General features: G+C 39.8%; 1 protein-coding gene across 1 annotated transcript in view; it reads right to left on the reverse strand.

Annotated features, from left to right (window-relative positions):
- LOC125488486 (lysosomal alpha-glucosidase-like) overlaps window positions 1-20,049 on the reverse strand; it is a 29,322-nt gene extending 9,273 nt beyond the window's left edge. Inside the window, exons 1-14 of the mRNA XM_048631773.1 lie at window positions 19,409-20,049; window positions 18,468-18,699; window positions 18,005-18,224; window positions 16,951-17,171; window positions 16,079-16,227; window positions 15,536-15,710; window positions 15,130-15,220; window positions 14,526-14,694; window positions 11,417-11,486; window positions 10,973-11,105; window positions 10,527-10,636; window positions 10,099-10,215; window positions 2,437-2,533; window positions 1,833-1,935 (exon numbers count right to left, since the gene is read on the reverse strand). Of these exons, the coding sequence (XP_048487730.1) occupies window positions 1,833-1,935; window positions 2,437-2,533; window positions 10,099-10,215; window positions 10,527-10,636; window positions 10,973-11,105; window positions 11,417-11,486; window positions 14,526-14,694; window positions 15,130-15,220; window positions 15,536-15,710; window positions 16,079-16,227; window positions 16,951-17,171; window positions 18,005-18,224; window positions 18,468-18,699; window positions 19,409-19,788 (2,267 nt within the window). The 5' untranslated portion in view covers window positions 19,789-20,049. The remainder of the gene's footprint in view (window positions 1-1,832; window positions 1,936-2,436; window positions 2,534-10,098; window positions 10,216-10,526; window positions 10,637-10,972; window positions 11,106-11,416; window positions 11,487-14,525; window positions 14,695-15,129; window positions 15,221-15,535; window positions 15,711-16,078; window positions 16,228-16,950; window positions 17,172-18,004; window positions 18,225-18,467; window positions 18,700-19,408) is intronic.
- Window positions 20,050-20,203: the final 154 nt, after the last annotated feature.

The raw sequence follows: 20,203 nt of genomic DNA on the forward strand, positions 1-20,203 counted from the left end.
AAAGGCGGGCTTATTGCCAAAAAGCAATTTCTTCCAGCCAACCCTTGTTAGGTTGGGAGAAGAGGACATTAACGCTTTCAATCAATTAATAGCACAATAACAAAATATAACAAATTAGCCTATCAGTATATCTTAATCTTACTTAAACCTACCCACAAAATATGCATAACTATAGTACAATAGTATATATATGATTTTATACATGTCCCTACATATTATAATAATACATATATACATATATAAATAATACTTACATAAATATTATAAAAACCTACACAAATAAATCAGACAACTGTGAAAACATAATACTTAACTATTTCTGCCAACCCAGGGTATATGATTATCCCCGCATTTAATTCTACAAAAGTAATAACGTATAACACACATATTATCTTTTATTTATAACTAGCTGTTCCCGCGCGCTTCGCTTCGCCTTAAAAAGTTTTCCCGTGGGAATTCCGGGATAAAAAGTAACCTATGTTCTTTCCCAGGGTCTAGACCATATGTATACCAAATTTCATTCAAATCCGTTCAGTAGTTTTGGCGTGAAAGCGTAACAGACAGACAGACAGACAGACACAGTTACTTTCGCATTTATAATATTAGTAAGGATAAAAACTTTTCCGCAGCCGGCCACAGTTTACTCGTTCATACTGCGTAATAAATTTAATGTGTTCAGTTCTTCTGATTACGAGAATTCTTCCATTACTTAATTTAGAAAAAAATAACAACTTTTGAAATATACTAACGACTGCCATTATAACCTAAAAGTAGAAAGAGCAACTTGTGTCATGTTCATGTCATAATACTTACAATACAAATTTAATTTTATTGTTTTACAATGGAGCATATTTGAGTGGCTCGTTGACTAGCGAATGGCTGTTTACGCCTCATTACAAAAGAACAACTAGTGGCAGCCCATACACTACCAACAAAAAATATAAAAAGTCCTAAACTTTGCAAACAAACAAGCATATCAAACAAGAAGTGGAGAGGTTATAGGAAGCTAGGATCTATTGGAAGAATTTTTATGTGATCCATCGTATCTGATCACAACGAGCATCACAAACACGTGACATTAACATTTCTTAGTTTACACTTGACATTTATTTAACTTCCGCCGTAAACGCAAAGAAGTTATTATTCTGAGATTGATATATAAAGAATTTTGACGTCACATCCGCCCTAAGAAAATGGGTGACGTTTCTCTGAAGTTAGAATTTACCGAAGTTTATTTGTACTTTTCAACTTCATTTACTTGCTCAAAAATAAATTATAATCAAAAATATTGATGGAGGCGTAGTTATAAAATAACAAAGTTTATTATAAATAATATTTGACCTTTATTTGAACCTCTTGCATATTCCCTATTAATAATTAATCTATATTATAAATATCTATCACTAATACTTTCAAAACGGTAATAAACATTAACAAACATTAAGTCCACCTTTTGTAAACTTATGTTATATTTGTGCAATAAAGTATTAAATAAATAAACACCAGCTCTAGTGCTTGTTACCGACACGCACAAAAGAAAGAGACCAATGCGTTGGAGAATATTTTTGTTGATGCTAGTCATGTTCAATGCTTATTTGATGAGCCTGCAAAATTGTTGTTTATCTAATCAAGTCTTATGCCTAGTTTACCATAGTCTGTTAGCTCACTAACACCCCTATTACATTAATTATACGTCACGTCATTTCTATCTTAAATTCTTGACTGATGTGTCAACAACAACCCTAATCCCTTGTTATTGATCTAACAGAGTATGGTGAAACTAGACCTTAGTGTGTGTGTCATGAGATCTTTATTCACTGGAATGTACTCACAAGTTGGTGGCGATAGATTCCGTGATGGAGTACAGGTTGTGCCAGTCGTAGTGCGAGCCCGCGTAGTGTTTAGCGTCCATGCACAGGGTTTTGGTCTTCAGGCCTGGAATAAAGAAAAAAAATTGTTGGTATCATTCTGTTCTTATTTTTGCTATGTGCACGAGAAGCACAAGTTCAGGTGTAGTATTATTGGTCAATAGACCAAAAGCGCATCACAAAATATTCATTATGATGCACAATAGATGGCGCTCTTTTTAATGCGCCATCTTAACAAAGGCCACAGACCAAAACGGTATTTTTGGTCTTTATAGTAATTAACGCCTGTCCGTTTTCCGATAAATAATCAATTATGTGAGTAGCAACAGTATAAATTAGTATCAAGGCAAGTTTATGGCGTAGTTTCTCGTTGAAAGCAATTTTTCATATACTTAACTATGAAGTCCAATAGATGGATCATCGCGACCCATCATGTCCCCACTGCTGGGGCACGAGTCTCCTTCCAATAAAGGAAGGGTCTTAGGCCTAGTCCACCACGCTGGCCTAGTGCGGGTTGGTGGACATAGTAGATGGATAGAATTAGTTATTGATATTCAGTGTGACTAACCATCTCCTCTAATGCCGTGTGGTACGTAGGGCAGATCTTCCGGCTCGCAGTGTCCGTACATGGGACCGGACAAGAAGTTGGACGGCTCGTTCATGTCCTGAAACATTGAGTTTTTTTATTAGCTTTTTTCTGGGTTTCTTGAGCTTGTTACAGACTACTTTTTATCATAGCATTAGGTAAATGTAGATAGTCTTTTAAAAATTACCAACAAACGATACTAGCTGAACCCACTAGAATGAAACACAGCAACAAACAGTCTCCTCATAAACAAACCGTATTAGAATGATCATGTTTCAGGTATACGTCTACATACAGACATATACATTTTTATCATTTTAATTTTTCAGTTTTATCTAGTCGGGGTACACGAAAGCAGCCTCATAATATTATGATGTATCAGGTATTCCTTATACACGTCCGGTGCTATGTAGGCGATAAACCGTATTGGAGCTCTAGAGTTTTTCACCAAAATTATTAAAAGAAGAAGTGTTATAAAATAATATAATAATAATAATATAATGTCCTCCTAGCCGAATTTCGACCACGGCGGCCAATCTCAATTGAGATCAGCCATCTACGCAGGAGTAGATTATAGTGCCCAAGTGTGTGCGCAGTACACAGGAGCACTCTCTGTTCCATCACTCTCATAACCCAATGGGACGGATTGACCGACACGACTGGAGAGAGCTAGGCGCAGGACCAACTGCTTTACATGCCCATCCGACAGCATGGATCGTTTCACTGTTTCGGACATCAGGTGATCAGCCTTCTATGTCCTAACCAAACTTGGAACCACAATCTAGAAACACAAATTGATGGTCCCACCCGGGAATCGAACCCGGGACCTCTGGGTCATGAAGCGAAGCTTCTACCACTAGACCACAGAGGCAGTTCAAAATAATACACAATAACTCACGATCCAAGCGCCGTCGAAGGGCACCTGGTCGTGCAGAGACTTGAGCATCTCCAGCCAGTACGCCTGCGCGCTCGGGCGGGTGCAGTCCGGCCACACCGTCGTCTGTTTGTTCCATACCTACACTGTGCTACCACAAAAAACTTTAAACACTGCTTAGCTAGCGTTTAAAACGAAATTTGACAAATTTTGTAGGCGTTTGACAGCTCTAAACACCTGTAAAATACTGTCTAAGTTTTTGTTGTAAGGCCAACAGTGTTTGTGAGGTATTTAATAAAAACAACCGTTCCGGATCAAAGCTGGTTTATTACTGCCCACACAAGTGTATGAAGGTAGGTGCGTATACAATGACGAATGCACATACATATCATCTCCTACGGCCTTATTTCGAAAACCTGGAGGACAAGGAAAATAAGTTTGTTTAGGTACATCTAAAGAACTTTCTACAACTATCAATTAAACAATTAAATCTTATAATTAACAATCTTATTTCTAGGTCTTAATCTACTTGAATAGGATTCAGGCTCAGTGGGCGCGAGCTCATTGTCAGCAGCCGCCGGTGCCCCAGCCGGCGGTGACGTCACCGCGGCGCTGGTCCCGCTATCGGGCACGCTCGGCTCTGCGCTCGACGTCACAATGTGCTCGGGCTGTCCTTCCTCCTCCCTACTATTATTTTCTACCTCTAAAATAGTCTCCGCTCTATTTCCACTAGGGAAGAATGATGTTCCAGTTGGGTAAGATAGTTGCTGGTGAGAGTGCGGGGACTCAGTAACAGGTGCAAGTTCACCGTTGGAACGTTTAATCAGCTGATCAATATGCCGTCTTTCACACTCGTTGAAATCAATGAAATATACAGAAAACATTCTGTTACCAAGCCTGTCTTTGATTACTCCCTTACACCACATTGGCTTTCTGTTGATGAACCATCTAGCCCAAACTAAATCACCAATATTAAAACTACGCTTACAAATATGTTTATTCGGTTCCTGACTTACAGAAGATTCCACCTTATTCGGTGGTAAAATAAGGTCGAGTTTAGTTCGCAAATTTCGCCCAAACATTAAATAGGCCGGCGTGTAACCGGTTGTACAGTGCATTGTGTTTCGAAATTCAAACAAATAATCATTCAGTTTTTCATTCAAGGTCTTAGAATTTACAATATTGTTTATTATAATTGATTTGATCATTTTCTTGCATGTTTTTACTGAATTTTCAGCTAAACCGTTACTGCACGGGTGGTATATCGGTGATGTTACGTGCTCCACCCCATTGTTTTTGCAAAATGCCTTAAATTCATCAGAATTTATTTTAACATCGTTATCTGATACGATTATTTTTGGCAGGCCAAAAGTTGTGAGTAGATATTTTAATTTAACTATTAAGGCATTACTACTAGTGCTATTTTCCATTAATATACATTCTACCCATTTACTGTAGGCGTCCACCACGATCAGATAGTTCTTTTGCGTAACTGTCATATAGTCTATATGAATTCGCTCCCAGGGAGCGGCGGGTCTCGGCCAGGGCGCCGGCGGGGCGCGCGGGGGGGCGGGGCGCAGCGCACAGCACGAGGCGCACGCGCTGATCAGCTGTTCGATGTCGGTGTCAATGCCCGGCCACCACATTTTTGCCCTAGCTAAGGCTTTTGTCTTAACCATGCCCATGTGACCTTTGTGCAATTCGTTCAATAATTGATTCCTATGTTCTGAAGGTACAACAACCCGGTGCCCGCGCAATAAACATCCCTGCACTATCTCCAATTCAGATTTACAATGAAAATAGGGTCTAATTAAATTACAGTTTATTTTCCTCGGCCAACCTAATTTCATATACCTACACACTGTTTTTAAGACCGAGTCGGACTCCGTTGCTTTCTGAATTGCCGAGAACGTAACTGGCGCAACGTTTACGTTAAATAATTGAATAAATCGTAAGTCACTAACTTCGTCTTTATTTTTCATTTCCGAACCGGAAATTGGAGCTCGTGAAAAGTAATCAGCTACACTATTATTTTCGCTCGAGATGTATTGTATCGTATAATTGTATGCAGACAGAAATACTGCGTACCGTTGCAGTCGAGATGCTGCCATCACCGAAATGCCGTTTTTCTTGCCGAATATCGATAACAACGGCTTGTGATCGGTTTTTAAAATAAAAGGTTCCTGTCTACCGTACAAGTACTGATGAAAACGTTTAATGCCGAATATTATTGCCGTAGCCTCTTTTTGTATTTGGCTGTAATTTCTTTCATTAGATGACAAGGACCTAGAACCAAAGGCCAAGGGTCGTTCTACTCCGTCCTTACAGAGCTGTGACAACACGGCCCCGAGCCCTTCCGGCCCTGCGTCTACCGACAGTAGCACCTGCGCCTCCGGATCGAAATGAGCTAACACCCTATCTGATGCTAACTCTCGTTTAGCTAACTCGAACGCTTGTAGTTGTCGCGCGCCCCACTCCCAGGCCGCGCCGGCCCGCAGCAACTCATGCAGCGGGCTCAACACCATTGATGCATTAGGTATAAAGGTACGGTAATAATTTACCATTCCTAGAAACCTCTTAACTTCGGTGACATCTTTAGGTTTTGGAGCATTAATAACGGCCTGTACTTTTGTTGGACACTTATGTAAGCCGTATTTATCTATTACATAGCCCAAGTACGTTATACTGTCCTGGAAAAATTCGCACTTATTCTTTTTCAACTTAAGACCGGCCTCCTGTAACCTTTTTAATACCAATTCGAGCCGTTCTAAATGAATTTGCCTTGTTGGCCCCGTGACTGCGATATCGTCGATGAAAACGCAAACCCCGTCGATGCCCGCGAGGACAGATTCTATGGTACGTTGGAATATCGCCGGCGCGTTGGCCAGCCCGTACACTAGGCGCGAATATTTATACAACCCTTTCGTTGTACTGATCGTGGTGAGCTCCTGAGAGTCCTCGGACAGCTCCAGTTGGCTATAGGCTTGTTTTAAATCAAGTTTTGTGTATTGTTGCCCACCTCCCAGTATAGCGAATATTTCCTCAATTCGAGGCAGTGGGTATTTATCTATATACAAATCGTTATTGATAGTTAATGCGAAATCGCCGCATATTCTTATCTCCCCGTTGGATTTTACCACTGGCACTATAGGAGTACCGTATTTGGAGTACCTTAACGGTATCAGTATACCATTATCTACTAGTCTTTTCAATTCCGATTCCACTTTATCTTTCAACGCGAAAGGCAACGGTCGAGGCTTGAAAAATTTTGGAATTGAACCTTCTTTCATGTGTAGGTCTACCTTAAATTGATTAAATTTACCCAGCTCGTCTTCCCATAAGGCGCTGAATGAATTTAATAAACCGTCGACATCTGTAGATAATGGTATCACACTATTATGATTCAAGGAGGTGAGCACAACACCAAATTCAGACATGAAATCTCGGCCTAACAATGGAGGGCCCCCATTCTTGATTACAAAAAATTTAATCAACTTATCTTGTCCATTGTATGTAACCCTCACTTCTAGAAAACCTAGTGGTGTTATTTTATGCCCATCATACAAACACATTCTAATATTACACTTTTTTATAGGTAGCCTTGAAAATCGCTCGAGATATAACTTCTCAGACATAACTGACATTCCCGACCCCGAATCTAGCTCCATATCTAATGTAACAGAATTAATACAAACAGATACTAACAATGGTTTATGATGTACATACCGTAAATTAAATAATTTACATTCCTCGCATTCCGAGTCACTGTTACTCAGATCACTTGCCGTCGGCACAGATTCATCTGCAATATTATTTAACCGCACTTTATTTTTGCACATTTTTTTTAAATGGCCTTTTAGCCCACATCCTTGGCACTTGTACGATTTGAAACGACACTTTTCGGTTGCATGATTTTTCATGCCACATACCGCACAACGAGATACACCGCTGACGTCCCCGTGCGCGTGCGCGTGGTCGCCGCGCCCGGGGGCCCGCGCCGCGTGGCGCCGGTGCTCGCCAGACCCGCCGGCCTGGCCTCCTCTGCTGCCGTAGTACAGTGCCTCCTCCTTCAGAGGCATGTCGCTCAACCCTGCGCCCACACTCCTCGCGAGCCGCGCGCCGCCCGCCTGCTCCGCCAAGTCTATCGCCTTTGACAAGGTCAACGTGGCTGGGTCCTGCTCGAAAAGCTTGTCCCGCTCAGGCCCTATGCCCAAGCCCAGAACAAATCGATCCAGCAATATTGTGTCCAAGGCAGTCAAAAAGTTGCAATTTGCGGCCAACCCTCTAAGCCGCGCCGCCCATTCGTTCAACTTTTCGTCTGGACTTCTTGTAGCCGAGTAGAATTTCGCCTTGTCAGCATACGATGGTTTACTTGGGGCGAAGTGTTTGTCGAGTAATAAAACCACATCTTTGTAAGCCAACGTTTCAAGCTCACTCGGGTACGCGAGGTTACGCGCCAAGCGGAATGACTCCTCCGAAAGATAGGTTAGAAGAACTGCACTTTGTTCACTTTCCGTTATCTTATTAACTTTAAATAACTGCTTCAAACGTCCGTTGAAAATAGTCCAATCATCACATTTATGATCAAAAGGGCTAATGTTCACTTGAAAAGCCATGATAATTTGAAAGTAGGGTACTTTGAACTGCTCCTCGTCGCCACTGAGGTATTTAATAAAAACAACCGTTCCGGATCAAAGCTGGTTTATTACTGCCCACACAAGTGTATGAAGGTAGGTGCGTATACAATGACGAATGCACATACATATCAGTTTGTCACCGACACGCTAACTATAATCCATTTGTCCTTACTTGGCCTTAGCACAAAAGGTAAACAATCTTTGTGTGTCTTTTTAATGAAAATATTATTAAAAAAGTAAACTACAGCTAAAATAATTGGTTTAATTACGAAACTAATCCTTTTTGCTAGTAAGTATTTCATTGATTGTTATGTTTTATTTTAAAACCAATAAATTCAAAATATTATTAAACAAGTAAAATACAGCTAAAATAAATAGTTTACTTACGAAATTAATCATTTTTGCTAGTAAGTATTTAATTGGTTGATACGTTTTGAAAGACACACAAAGATTGTTTACCTTTAGCAGGCCTGTGTCACTCCGCGCATGGGCGGCGCAGGCGCCAGCCTGGCGCCTGCCGCCTCGAGGGGGCGAATCTAGTCGGCTGCCGCAAGCGGAAGACGATACACGACACACGCGCGCTATTTGTTCCTATTTCGTACTAGTTTATAAATGTCGTATTTAGGTATTTATTAAAATTTATGAATAGAAAAATGGACATAAAAAGAAAAAAAGCAGCAAAAAATACTGTGCCGTATTTAATTGCTTAAATACGGATCGTGATCAAATTTTTTTTTTTAGATTACCAAAAGATGCTGACAGGTAAAACCAATCTAAGTATTTTATTGATTTCTTCTACGTTCCTTATTTGAAATGAAATTAATCCGAATTACAAACCCTTTTTTTCTCCATGTTGAACAAAGTCTATTCCAATTTTGTTTTCGTTAAAGTATTAAATTTACAGACACAACTACCTTCAAAATGTATTAATGAATCGATTATAAAATGTGCGCTGAGTGGGATTAGTGCTTAACGAAACTAACACGTTCTGTATCATAATATAAATTATATCCATAATATAAATTATAACGAAAAAAAAACTTGTTTTCACAAAATTAAATGTTTTAGGTACTTAGATTCATACATATTTTATGTACTTCAAAATATCTTAACTATGAAATTGTTATTGTTTTTACTGGTTATTTCCAATAGAAAAAAAAGTTTGGAATAGCTTTGTATTCTAAATTCAAATTAATTTTGTTTTAAATCATGACATTCTTTTTACAACGTCAGTCCGTTGCTTAGTAAACGTTGTAGTCTGTGGTGCTGAGGCAACCCTAAGGTGGCTTCTTTTTCAATGCGTATAACCACGTACAACTTATTATGCACCGTAGTCCAGTGAAATAAGGCGCATATTCCCTCAAAAATTAATTGGTAGGTAAGTAAATAAAAACGTGTGCGGCTGGAACGCGATCTAAATTAGATCTTATTGCTTATGGGATGGAGTCATATTTCTTTGCAAGCCATTGCGAAGATGGACTTCTGTACCTGGTACTAGTTATTATTCTGTGCCTTTAGTGCCAAGTAAGAATGAATGCAGTATAGACAAATAACTCACGATCCAAGCGCCGTCGAAGGGCACCTGGTCGTGCAGGGACTTGAGCATCTCCAGCCAGTACGCCTGCGCGCTCGGGTGGGTGAAGTCCGGCCATACTGTTGTTTGTTTGTTCCATACCTGCCGTGTTTGTCACCGACATGCTGGCTATAATCCATTTGGCCTTACTTGGCCTTAGCACAAAAGGTAAACAATCTTTGTGTGTCTTTTTAATCAAAATATTATTAAACAAGTAAACAACAGCTAAAATAAATGGTTTAATTACGAAACTAATGATTTTTGCTAGTAAGTATTTCATTGGTTATGTTTTATTTTAAAACTTACCCCCAAATTCATTGAGTTTTTTGACACTTTACAATAGGTTTAAAATTGACGTCGTGTTATACAAATTTCAACTTTTTGATTGACGTAAAGAGTCGAAACTCGTGTGTTTCTTAGTAAACTTTAATGTTGTTGTAAATTTACAATACGTTCTATGAATTTGAGGGCTAGTTTTGAAATAAATTCAATTAAAAAGACACACAAAGATTGTTTACCTTTTGTTCCAAGTAAGAATGAATGCAGTATAGATTACTTACGATCCAAGCGCCGTCGAAGGGCACCTGGTCGTGCAGAGACTTGAGCATCTCCAGCCAGTACGCCTGCGCGCTCGGGTGAGTGAAGTCCGGCCATACTGTGGTTTGCTTGTTCCATACCTGCCATTGTGAATAATATTGTTAGCCTGTAAAATTGTTCACAGGAAATAGCAATGATGTTCAACTGTCGACGTCCGAAAAAAGCGATATTTAGACAGATGTTTAGCTGAAAATGAGTGTCTCTTAAGTCTTTCCATTATGCTGAGCTGAAAGCTTTACCCATTGTCATAGTAATTGCGATCTGTAATTTTATTTTTATGCACATTTTATGTTATAAATCAAGGCAAATAAGTTAATATCCACTTATCAATTTCATTTTCATATTTTACAATATGATGTAGGTAAGTACTGTATTATGTAAAAAAACTCACCTTCCCCACAAAGGGCATATTGCTGGAGTTTTTGATGAAGATGTCGAGCTCTAACCCGCGGTCGAACGGAGGGTATTCACCGGGCTTCTCGGAACTACTGATGCCAGGGTCTGGAATAAAAACAATCAAATACATAATTATATTGACAAGTATAAAACAAGTGACGATATGAAGTGCATGAAGAATCCGAAAAATTCGAATGGTCCACCTATTTAACGTAGCTCATCAGATTATGGAATTTCTCTCTAAAGAATTAAGTTTACTCGCCTGATTACCGACATAGTATATCGTATATCTGCAAGCTGAGTTCTCGAGTGGAATGGATATAAGGAATAGACGACGAAGCCGGCGGACCGAAGACCCCAGAAAGGTAGACGTTGTTTTGGTTGGATAAGGTTCTTTGCCTATGCCTCACATTGGAAGATGCTTGGCTGACGAAGTCTCACCGATAAGCACGACATAGTGCATGTGTTGTCGGTGCAGCGCGCGCACGAACTGCGGCAGGCCGGCGAAGCGCGCGGTGTCGTATGTGAAGTCGTTCGAGTTGGACATGTAGTCGAGATCGTTCCATTGCACGTCCTGAAATAAGTTAAGTGAATTTATTTATAGGCTTATTTTGTCGTACTGCTGGGAAAAGGTCTCTCCCTGCGTCCTTCATTCATAAATCTATTTCATTGGCTTTATCACTCCAGTTCTTGCATAAGGCGGCCAGGAAATCCTGCCTTTTTTTTATACAGAGCGCCTTTATGAAAGAAGATGTATGAAAACTTTAACGCTAATTCCGTTGCCGCTTGAACTAAAGGTAGCGTATCTGGTTTACTATATTGCCCACTAGGGGCGCTACTTTGTACATAAGAAATGTTTTTATTTATATCGAGAAAAATACTTACGAAAGGTAGTCCAGCGTCTCTGTTCTTCTGCCATACATCTCGTGTCACGTTTAGACTGCCATAGTTGAATCTGAAAAACATCATAGATTTATACAGTTTACCATCAGAATAAATAAGGGGGAATTATAAAACGAGCGAACAAAAAAAAACTTTGCGACTGATGATGACATACTGTTTTAATAACTTGAGCGGCATGAATTTTAGTAAGCGAAAAATTAACTAAACTGACGACGAATATTGATTTATAATAAAATCCAAAACGCGCTTACAAAAAGTGGATTATGATAAATCCATTTCAGATATTAAAATTTTATCCGAGCGACTTAATTACTAAGTGAGCGACTGGAAATACAGAGAGGGCAACTTCAATATTAAGATAGATTCGATTTTTCTAAGTGAGGTTATACTTAGCGAACTACTAAAAAGTTCACTTTGAGCAAAGTTTTGTATGCTGCTTTATTAATGATTATTGGTTACTGATATTCTATTTGAGGGCTTATGTTTTTAGGGTTCCGTAGCCAAAATGGCAAAAACGGAACCCTTATAGTTTCGTCATGTCCGTCTGTCCGTCTGTCCGTCTGTCCGTCTGTCACAGCCGATTTACTCGGAAACTATAAGTACTACAGTGATGAAATTTGATGGAAATATGTGTTGTATGAACCGCTACAAAAATATGACACTAAATAGTAAAAAAAAGAATTGGGGGTGGGGCCCCCCATACATGTAACTGAGGGATGAAATTTTTTTTTTCGATGTACATACCCGTGTGGGGTATCAATGGAAAGGTCTTTTAAAATGATATAAAGTTTTCTAAAAAACATTTTTCTTAAAGTGAACGGTTTTTGAGATATCAGCTCTCAAAGTCGTAAAAAGTATGTCCCCCCCCCTCTATTTTTATAACTACGGGGTATAAAATTCTAAAAAAAATAGAGGTGATGCATGCTAATTAACTCTTTCAACGATTTTTGGTTTGATCAAAGTATCTCTTATAGTTTTTGAGATAGGTTGATTTAACTGTAATTTTGCTGCTACGGAACCCTTTGTGCGCGAGCCCGACTCGCACTTGGCCGGTTTTTTATTTTGATACGCTTCTTTTTGCTTTGCTTTGCAACGAAAATGCTACAGATTTAAACTATACTATAAGTTTAGTCATATAAGTTCTTTTGTTTTATTTGTTGACGACCAAATGGCGTAGTGGTTAGTGACCCTGACTACTGAGCCGATGGTCGCGGGTTCGATTCCCGGCTGGGGCAGATATTTGTTTAAACACAGATATTTGTTCTCAGGTCTTGGATGTGCCCGTAAAATGGCAATAGGCCCGCCCCCTATTAGATTGGGACTAACATAACACTCTGGCGAAAAGTGGGTGCAGCAATGCACCTCTGCCTACCCCGCAAGGGAGTACATTAGTACAAGGCGTGAGTGCGTGTGTGTGTGTGTGTATTTGTTGTTTCCTTGTGTATTTTTGGTGTGTGGTGCTGGTCACCGAATAAATATTTTTTTTATCTTTTTTATCTTACCCTGACTACTGAGCCGATGGTCCCGGGTTCGATTGCCCGGCTGGGGCAGATATTTGTTTAAATACAGATATTTGTTCTCGGGTCTTGGATGTGCCCGTAAAATGGCAATAGGCCCGCCCCCTATTACATTGGGACTAACATAACGCTCTGGCGAAAAGTGGGTGCAGCAATGCACCTCTGCCTACCCCGCAAGGGAGTACATTAGTACAAGGCGTGAGTGTATGTTTTTTATACTCTGCTCATTAGTGTATTTTTCAAAGTGGTTTTTTGTATTCGAAACACTTCATTTAAGATAAAATGCCGCTCAGTATAAAAAATACATTTGCCAAATATTGAAAAAAATGCAGGACGTAACGTTGACACTCAAACAAATATTAGGTCGCTCAAATATTATGAAGCTGCTCATTTTGTATTTTAAGTAACTCAAATTAATGTTTGTAAGTTGCTGTTCTGTTGATTTCTCGTCACTCGCAGTCAGTCGCTCACTTAGTAATTCTATAACCCAAATTAATTAATTTTGACACTTAGAACTGTAATTTACAGTCACTCGTTTTATTGCTACCCATAAATAAGTACCTTACTATTCGTTGTAATATTTTATACCCCATCCACACGCTTGGCGAACAATGGCAAACAGTCAACAGCAAACAGCAAACACTGACGTGTGGATGGGTGTTTGTCGTTGTTTGCCTGTTTGTGTTTGTGTTGGCCAGTGTTCGGCATCGGTGTCGGTTTTTCTTGCCAGATCAAAGGATGTTTGGCGAACAGTTTGCTACGTATCCACACGTCTGGCAGCGGTCAGTATGCGCGCTAGCATTGCGGGAGGCGGACGTATCAACTTGCTACACTTTTTTGTTAGCGCGCAAAGCGTGAAAATGTCTGATTGATCAGCACCTACGATTCTGTAATTTTTGGAGGCTTATCAAAATAAAAATATAAAACAAATTAAAGCCCAAATAAAGCAGTACATTGTACGATAGAATAGAATAGAATATTGCTTTATTGAACACCACATAAATCAGACATACAAAAAACATACTTATAGACTAGAACTAATGTACAATAGGCGGCCTTATCGCTGAGAGCGATCTCTTACAGGCAACCTTATATGTTGCGGAAACAAATTTCTATGTATTTTTATTATCCCACCATCGTCTTTGCTTTCTTCTTATTTTCCTTTTTTCTTTCTCTTGCTTTAATTTATGTAATAAAAATATGTCAACCCGAAAGTAATAGCCCGCCGTGTTTGCCGATTCGGAATGTTATGAACGTTCGCCGAGCATGTGGATGGCTGTTTGTGTTGGGTGATTGTGGTTGGTGTTTGGGGCTTCGTTTGCTGTTTGCGGTGTTTGTGACAAACAGCAAGCGTTTGGATGGGGCTTTAGACACCACAAATATCAATTTTTGAGGTAGATCGCGCTGAAGGCGCCACTTTGAGGGCGAGATTATTTTTATAGTTTACACTAACTATAAACACCTGTATATGTATACTGGGCCTGCAGTACATAATGTGCATGTAAATATACTTCAAGACGACTATCACGCACGCTATTACAATCATAAGTATAATTACTATCTCCACAACATACTTGCACAAATGAAACCCAAGAGCCCAGTACGGCGGCATCGCGGGGCGTCCCACCAGCGCCGTGTACTCGGCCAGCACCTCGTTGGGGGCGTCCCCCAGCACTAGCAGGAAGTTGAGTATGCCCCCGATAGTTCTGTAGGTTAGTGCTGGAGTTGGTTGGGTTACTATGTCTGTGGGGAGATGTAGTTTTTATTAAATTTTGGGTTATATATGGAAGATTTTTGTAAGCCTGTCGATAAGAAAAATGGAAGGGAAGGTAGGACTAGTGTCAGTAGGAAAATTCCTCTGCATTCTAGTGGTAGAAGCTCTGCCTGAGACCATAATTTTGTGTTCCCTATTTGCAGATTTAAGTTTGGTTAGAACATCTAGGTCTTAGATGTAGATTCTAGGATATTTCAGTTTGGATAAAGTCCATGCTGCCATTCGGTTATGTTATGACGACTTTAAGAGAGTGATAGAACCTACTTGTGCACTATTATCTACTCTTGATAAAGGTCTTAATAACATTGACTTCTTTAGTCAAATTCTTTAGTCAAGATCATTAAGTATAATTGTTATAGTTATACATAGAATACAATAATTAAAATAAGCAAGTATTATTTTACCCATAGCATTAGAGTTGAGAAGCACCATGCCATGGCTCTTGCCAGAGTCTTCAAGCCCGAGGTGGAACGGATGAGATCCGTATAGCGGGGTCTGGAAACAAGTTTTATACAGTATGAGACTAAAAAACATATACAGGGTGTTGCAAAACTGGCATACTAAGCCGAAAGATCCTGACTCAGGGGGTCATTCTGAACATCTTTTGTTCTACGACTTTTGGAAATTCGCGAAGTACATGAAGGACTTCGCATATAATAAGTACCTACGTTACTTATGAGGATAGATCTAAATAATTATATTGTTATTAACTTAATTACAGACCAACCATATGTATATTTTTTTGTGCTTGAAAACTGGTGCCCAATTTGTCAACAAAAATATTACAGTACTCTTACTATAGGTACTTACATTTTCCACCGGCACACTGTCAGAGTTGAATATCGTATAAACTTGCCAGTTCATATCGACTCGCAACGGGCCCTGTCTCTCACCGATACCGTAGATCTTGTTCGTAGGCAATAACGTCGACATTTGCAGGAATTTGTCCGAGAGAATCATTCCACCAACATTTTGGCTATCCAATCTGTAAAATAAAAATGTTGGATTTAGTACAGCTGTACGCGTATATTTGTGAGTTCGAACCTCGAAGAGAATAAATATGTTGTTAAACGTAGGTCATATTTGTTCTAGGGTCCTGAATGATGATACATTGCATTCCAGAAGGGTTTTACGCTACCTTAAAATAAATACATTGCTACCTTGCTTTGACATTATACAGACAGAAAGCAAAAGACATAGAATAATTATTGTCGACGTTAGCTTATTCTGCAACTCGGCATTACTGTCTGAAATCCAGAAATGGGTTCGGCAAGTTACAGAGTATTTGTTCATTAAGAACATTATTGAAATCTGATTCTATGTTTTAATTTATTCCTTGTCTTCATAACTCACATGGTAACATTATCGTCATTCCTGATGACCTTGAACCCCACCGTGGCACTCTCGACTACTACTCTGTACTTGAGATTGTTGATGGGCCCCGTCACCAGCGGGATCTCGGGGTAGGGGGGCACGAAGCGCTTGTTCTCTGCGTCGTATATCTGTAACAATGGTTTGTAACTTTGGAAACGTGGTCCAACAGTGGACGATAGGCTGTTGATGTTATAAGAAAAACTGGATACCTAGTGGACTTTTTATATCTACAGGGTGGAATTGCATCAGCGTAATTTCCGTCAGCAAGTGGGATGCAATGGGTATATATAGTACACCTTGGCCAAGACTACCAGTAGTGGAAAGCTATAGGCTGATGATGATGATGAAATAATTAATACTTATTATCATAAATTCGAAAGTGTGTTTACCTTCCTTTAAGACTAAAGATCTTCTCATTTATGCCACATTTCATTTAAATCTCACCTTGATTTGCAGCGCCCCATTAGACAGATACTTAAAGTCCATGTTGACCAGATCAAAGTCACCCGGATATCCGGACGGACGCATTCTCTCCAAACACACGGATATCCCGTGCCGAGTCTCGCTCATGTTTACGAAGTGGAACGTGTCGTAGTACGGACGGTAGATGATAGTTTGTTGGAGTTCGGATGAAGCTGTTGACAGCTGTTGTTGTTCTTGTAACGCGTACAGTTACAGAAACAAAACGGCGACAGGACACATGCCACCTCGCCCTATTTATGTATTTCCTTCCTACTCGCTTATAAAACGGCCGCCATTTCCAAATTGTTTCTTTATCTGAGCATGTTATACCCATGTCTTTAAAATAAGTTCTTTTTGTTTTTTACCTATTTTTAGATAAAATGACTTACCTTAATCTGCAGCGCCCCATTAGACAGATACTTAAAGTCCATGTTGACCAGATCAAAGTCGCCCGGATACCCGGACGGACGCATTCTCTCCAGGCACACGGATATGCCGTGCCGGGTCTCACTCATGTTCACGAAGTGGAATGTGTCGTAGTCCGGCGGGTAGAAGCAGTATGGTTTGCCGAGGGATCCGTATTTAGTTGTGGTGGCGTTCCAGCAGCAACCTGGGAGGGAATTTAGGTTTTAGTCTGCGGGTACAAAACTTGCGACGGGCGGATCGACGGCGGGGCGGCGCGGCGGCGATGTAATCAAATGCATTGAAACATAGCGTTGTGTACGAAACCGGAAACGGCGGAGCAACTTAGTGATGAAATGGTAGTGTAGTAAAGTGAGGGAGCAAGGGAGGTAGGATGGCTGAATGAAAATAATGCAGAGCTGGTTCCTGACACACAGGTCACCCTAGTTTAGGAACCAGGGCTACCCCACCTTGTATGTTTTTACTTATTACAATAAAGATATAGACGACCGAATGGCGTAGTGGTTAGTGACCCTGACTACTGAGCCGATGGTCCCGGGTTCGATTCCCGGCTGGGGCACATATTTGTTTGAACACAGATATTTGTTCTCGGGTCTTGGATGTGCCCGTAAAATGGCAATAGGCCCGCCCCCTATTACATTGGGACTAACATAACACTCTGGCGAAAAGTGGGTGCAGCAATGCACCTCTGCCTACCCCGCAAGGGAGTACATTAGTACAAGGCGTGAGTGCGTGTTTTTTTTTTTTTTACAATAAAGATATTATGTTTATGTTTAGATGTTAAGTATAAGGACAGGTAGATAAGAGGAAGCATGAGTAAATTTTACACAGAATAAAATTCTCCTTTAAAATAGAATAAAATACACTTTTATATGTGTGTTTGTCTGCAGGTAGCATCAAAACAGACACAAATGTTTAAAAAAATTGAGTAAGATAATAATGTGTGCTGTTGATACATTATATTCTGAAGACAACTTCAGTCAAAATACAACCACAAATATCCTGAATAACCTTTCTTACCTCTTTTAATACACCCTTCCTCACTGGCTCCATCTTGTGGAAAACAATCGAAGCGTCGATCCATAGTGACTTTTGAACACAACCCATTCAGGGTAGCCAGAGGTCGCTCCATATAACTCTTCTTGTTCAGTTCGGGTTTCTTTCTGTACTTGTCTGTTATATTCAATTTGTTCTTTGTACTCAGATTGTTGTGATCGTGGTAGTGATGCTCTGGGGTAGGCTGTAAAGTAATGAAGTATTCTCTTGATATGAAAGTTTAACAGTTTATTCTAAATGATTTTCTGGTATAGATACAAATCAAGTATATTAAATTTATACAACTATACATAACTTTTTAGTTTTGACTTCAAGATGGATAGTGTTTTCTCCTGTACATACTAACTTATTAGTAATCCAGTTAGTATATACAGGAAATAACCAATATTTAACCATTAAAATCAAGAAAATACATCACAAAAATGACCTTTTCCGTAGTAGCAGCGGCAGCAGCAGCCAGCAGATCCGCATGATGCGCTCGCTCCCACAGCTTCCTGTAATGCTGGTCACCACCCGCGCCAACCAGAGACACCACGCCCACCCACACCGCCACACAGAGCACCCCGACTAGCGCCATGAGGATCAGCGTCGAGCCACACTGCTGCCAGAACTCCACCAAACGCTGGTAGAAGGTGGCTTGGGCCGAGAACCGCTGGTATCTGAAAGGTGATTAGTTTATTCAGTTGATGGGTGTAAAATGCTGAAAAGAATGCTCATGGGCCTGGGATGGCTCGCAGTAGTTCAAATGTTCGTGCATGCATGGTTAATGCAAGCTAGGAGCACACATTATGAGTTTTTTTTGCATTTCAAGACATAACCCAACAGGGTCAACTGACAGCTTTTGTATAAGAAAATACAGATAGTGTAGCATAGTAAACTTAATTGTATTGTGTATAAACAATAGCATAATATTATTGTGTTTCATTATTGGTAGATTAGTGCAAATGTAGTGTGAAGTATACACCTGTATAGCTTAGTATTTTGCTTTCAAATCCATCCTTAATAATTATATCTATAAATATCCTTTATTATGTAAATATAATCTTATCAGTGTACAGTTTATTGAACCTATTAATTGAATGTAAACAAAGACACAGCAGAAAGGTCAATAGTCCAATTATAGGAGGAACTGAGTTATTGTTCACTGGGTCATTGGTTATTGGGCATTGTCTGAAAACTTGATGATCAATACTAAACAATGATACTAGACTATTGACTTCAAGTTAATCTGAATAAGATGCTTAATATTAAGTGTATACGCATTTTACATAATATGTTATTGACAACATACTTACAAGATTGCTTTGGCCTATATTATAAGCAAGTAATGGTAAGGTAAATTAAACATATACTTTAAAAACATGTTACCTATGCTCTCTGGACGATTCGCCCTCATTCTTCGGCTTAGGGACAACACCACTGAAGAGTGACCCCTTGTTGTTAGTAGCATTGTGCCTTCCGAAAGGCGCGAAGGATGACGACCCTCTCCTCTTCCACGACACATTCTTCCCTCCGCCCAGGGACGTCTCCCTCAACTCCTGGGCGTCTTTACCCGACGGCTCACCCTCGTCCTCAGCTTTAGAGCCCTTATCGCTCTCATAACATAGCCGATAGTTGATATTGTCATTCAAAGTCAACAAATCGGTCTTCGAGCCCGGAGACTTGTCGCAGAAATCTTCGAAGGACACTATCTCGTAGTCCTCATCGTCGTCGCCGGTTTTGTCCGGTTTGTAAGGTATTTTCGGCATTGTTGTGATTGTTTTAACGGTCACAAAGACGCGCCATTGGAGGTTACTTCATTTATTTTTAAGAAGCTCTTTTCAGCGGTTCATGAATTAAAATATATTTTTATTACCACTGTTAAATAAAGCGCACAATATAAGATCACAAGAAACCGTAGTGTTTACTTTAGAAAAGTATTTTTAGAAATGAAAATAAAGGAAAACGCTCGCTCATTTGCCTTTCGTTCGATTTTATGATAACGTTCATGTAGTCAACTTTAGATGTCAGTTCATTTGACAACACGGTTTTTTGCTACATGAACATTAGTGCGGGCCTTGGGATGCCGTTATTATTCTGAGGCTCTCAAAGACTATAATAAAACTAATAAATAGCCGAAAAGGCCGAATTGACAAATTGGTTCCGTATTTTATTTAATTTTTC

The sequence above is a fragment of the Plutella xylostella genome, chromosome 29 (assembly GCF_932276165.1).
Source record: "Plutella xylostella chromosome 29, ilPluXylo3.1, whole genome shotgun sequence".
Lineage (NCBI taxonomy): Eukaryota > Metazoa > Arthropoda > Insecta > Lepidoptera > Plutellidae > Plutella > Plutella xylostella.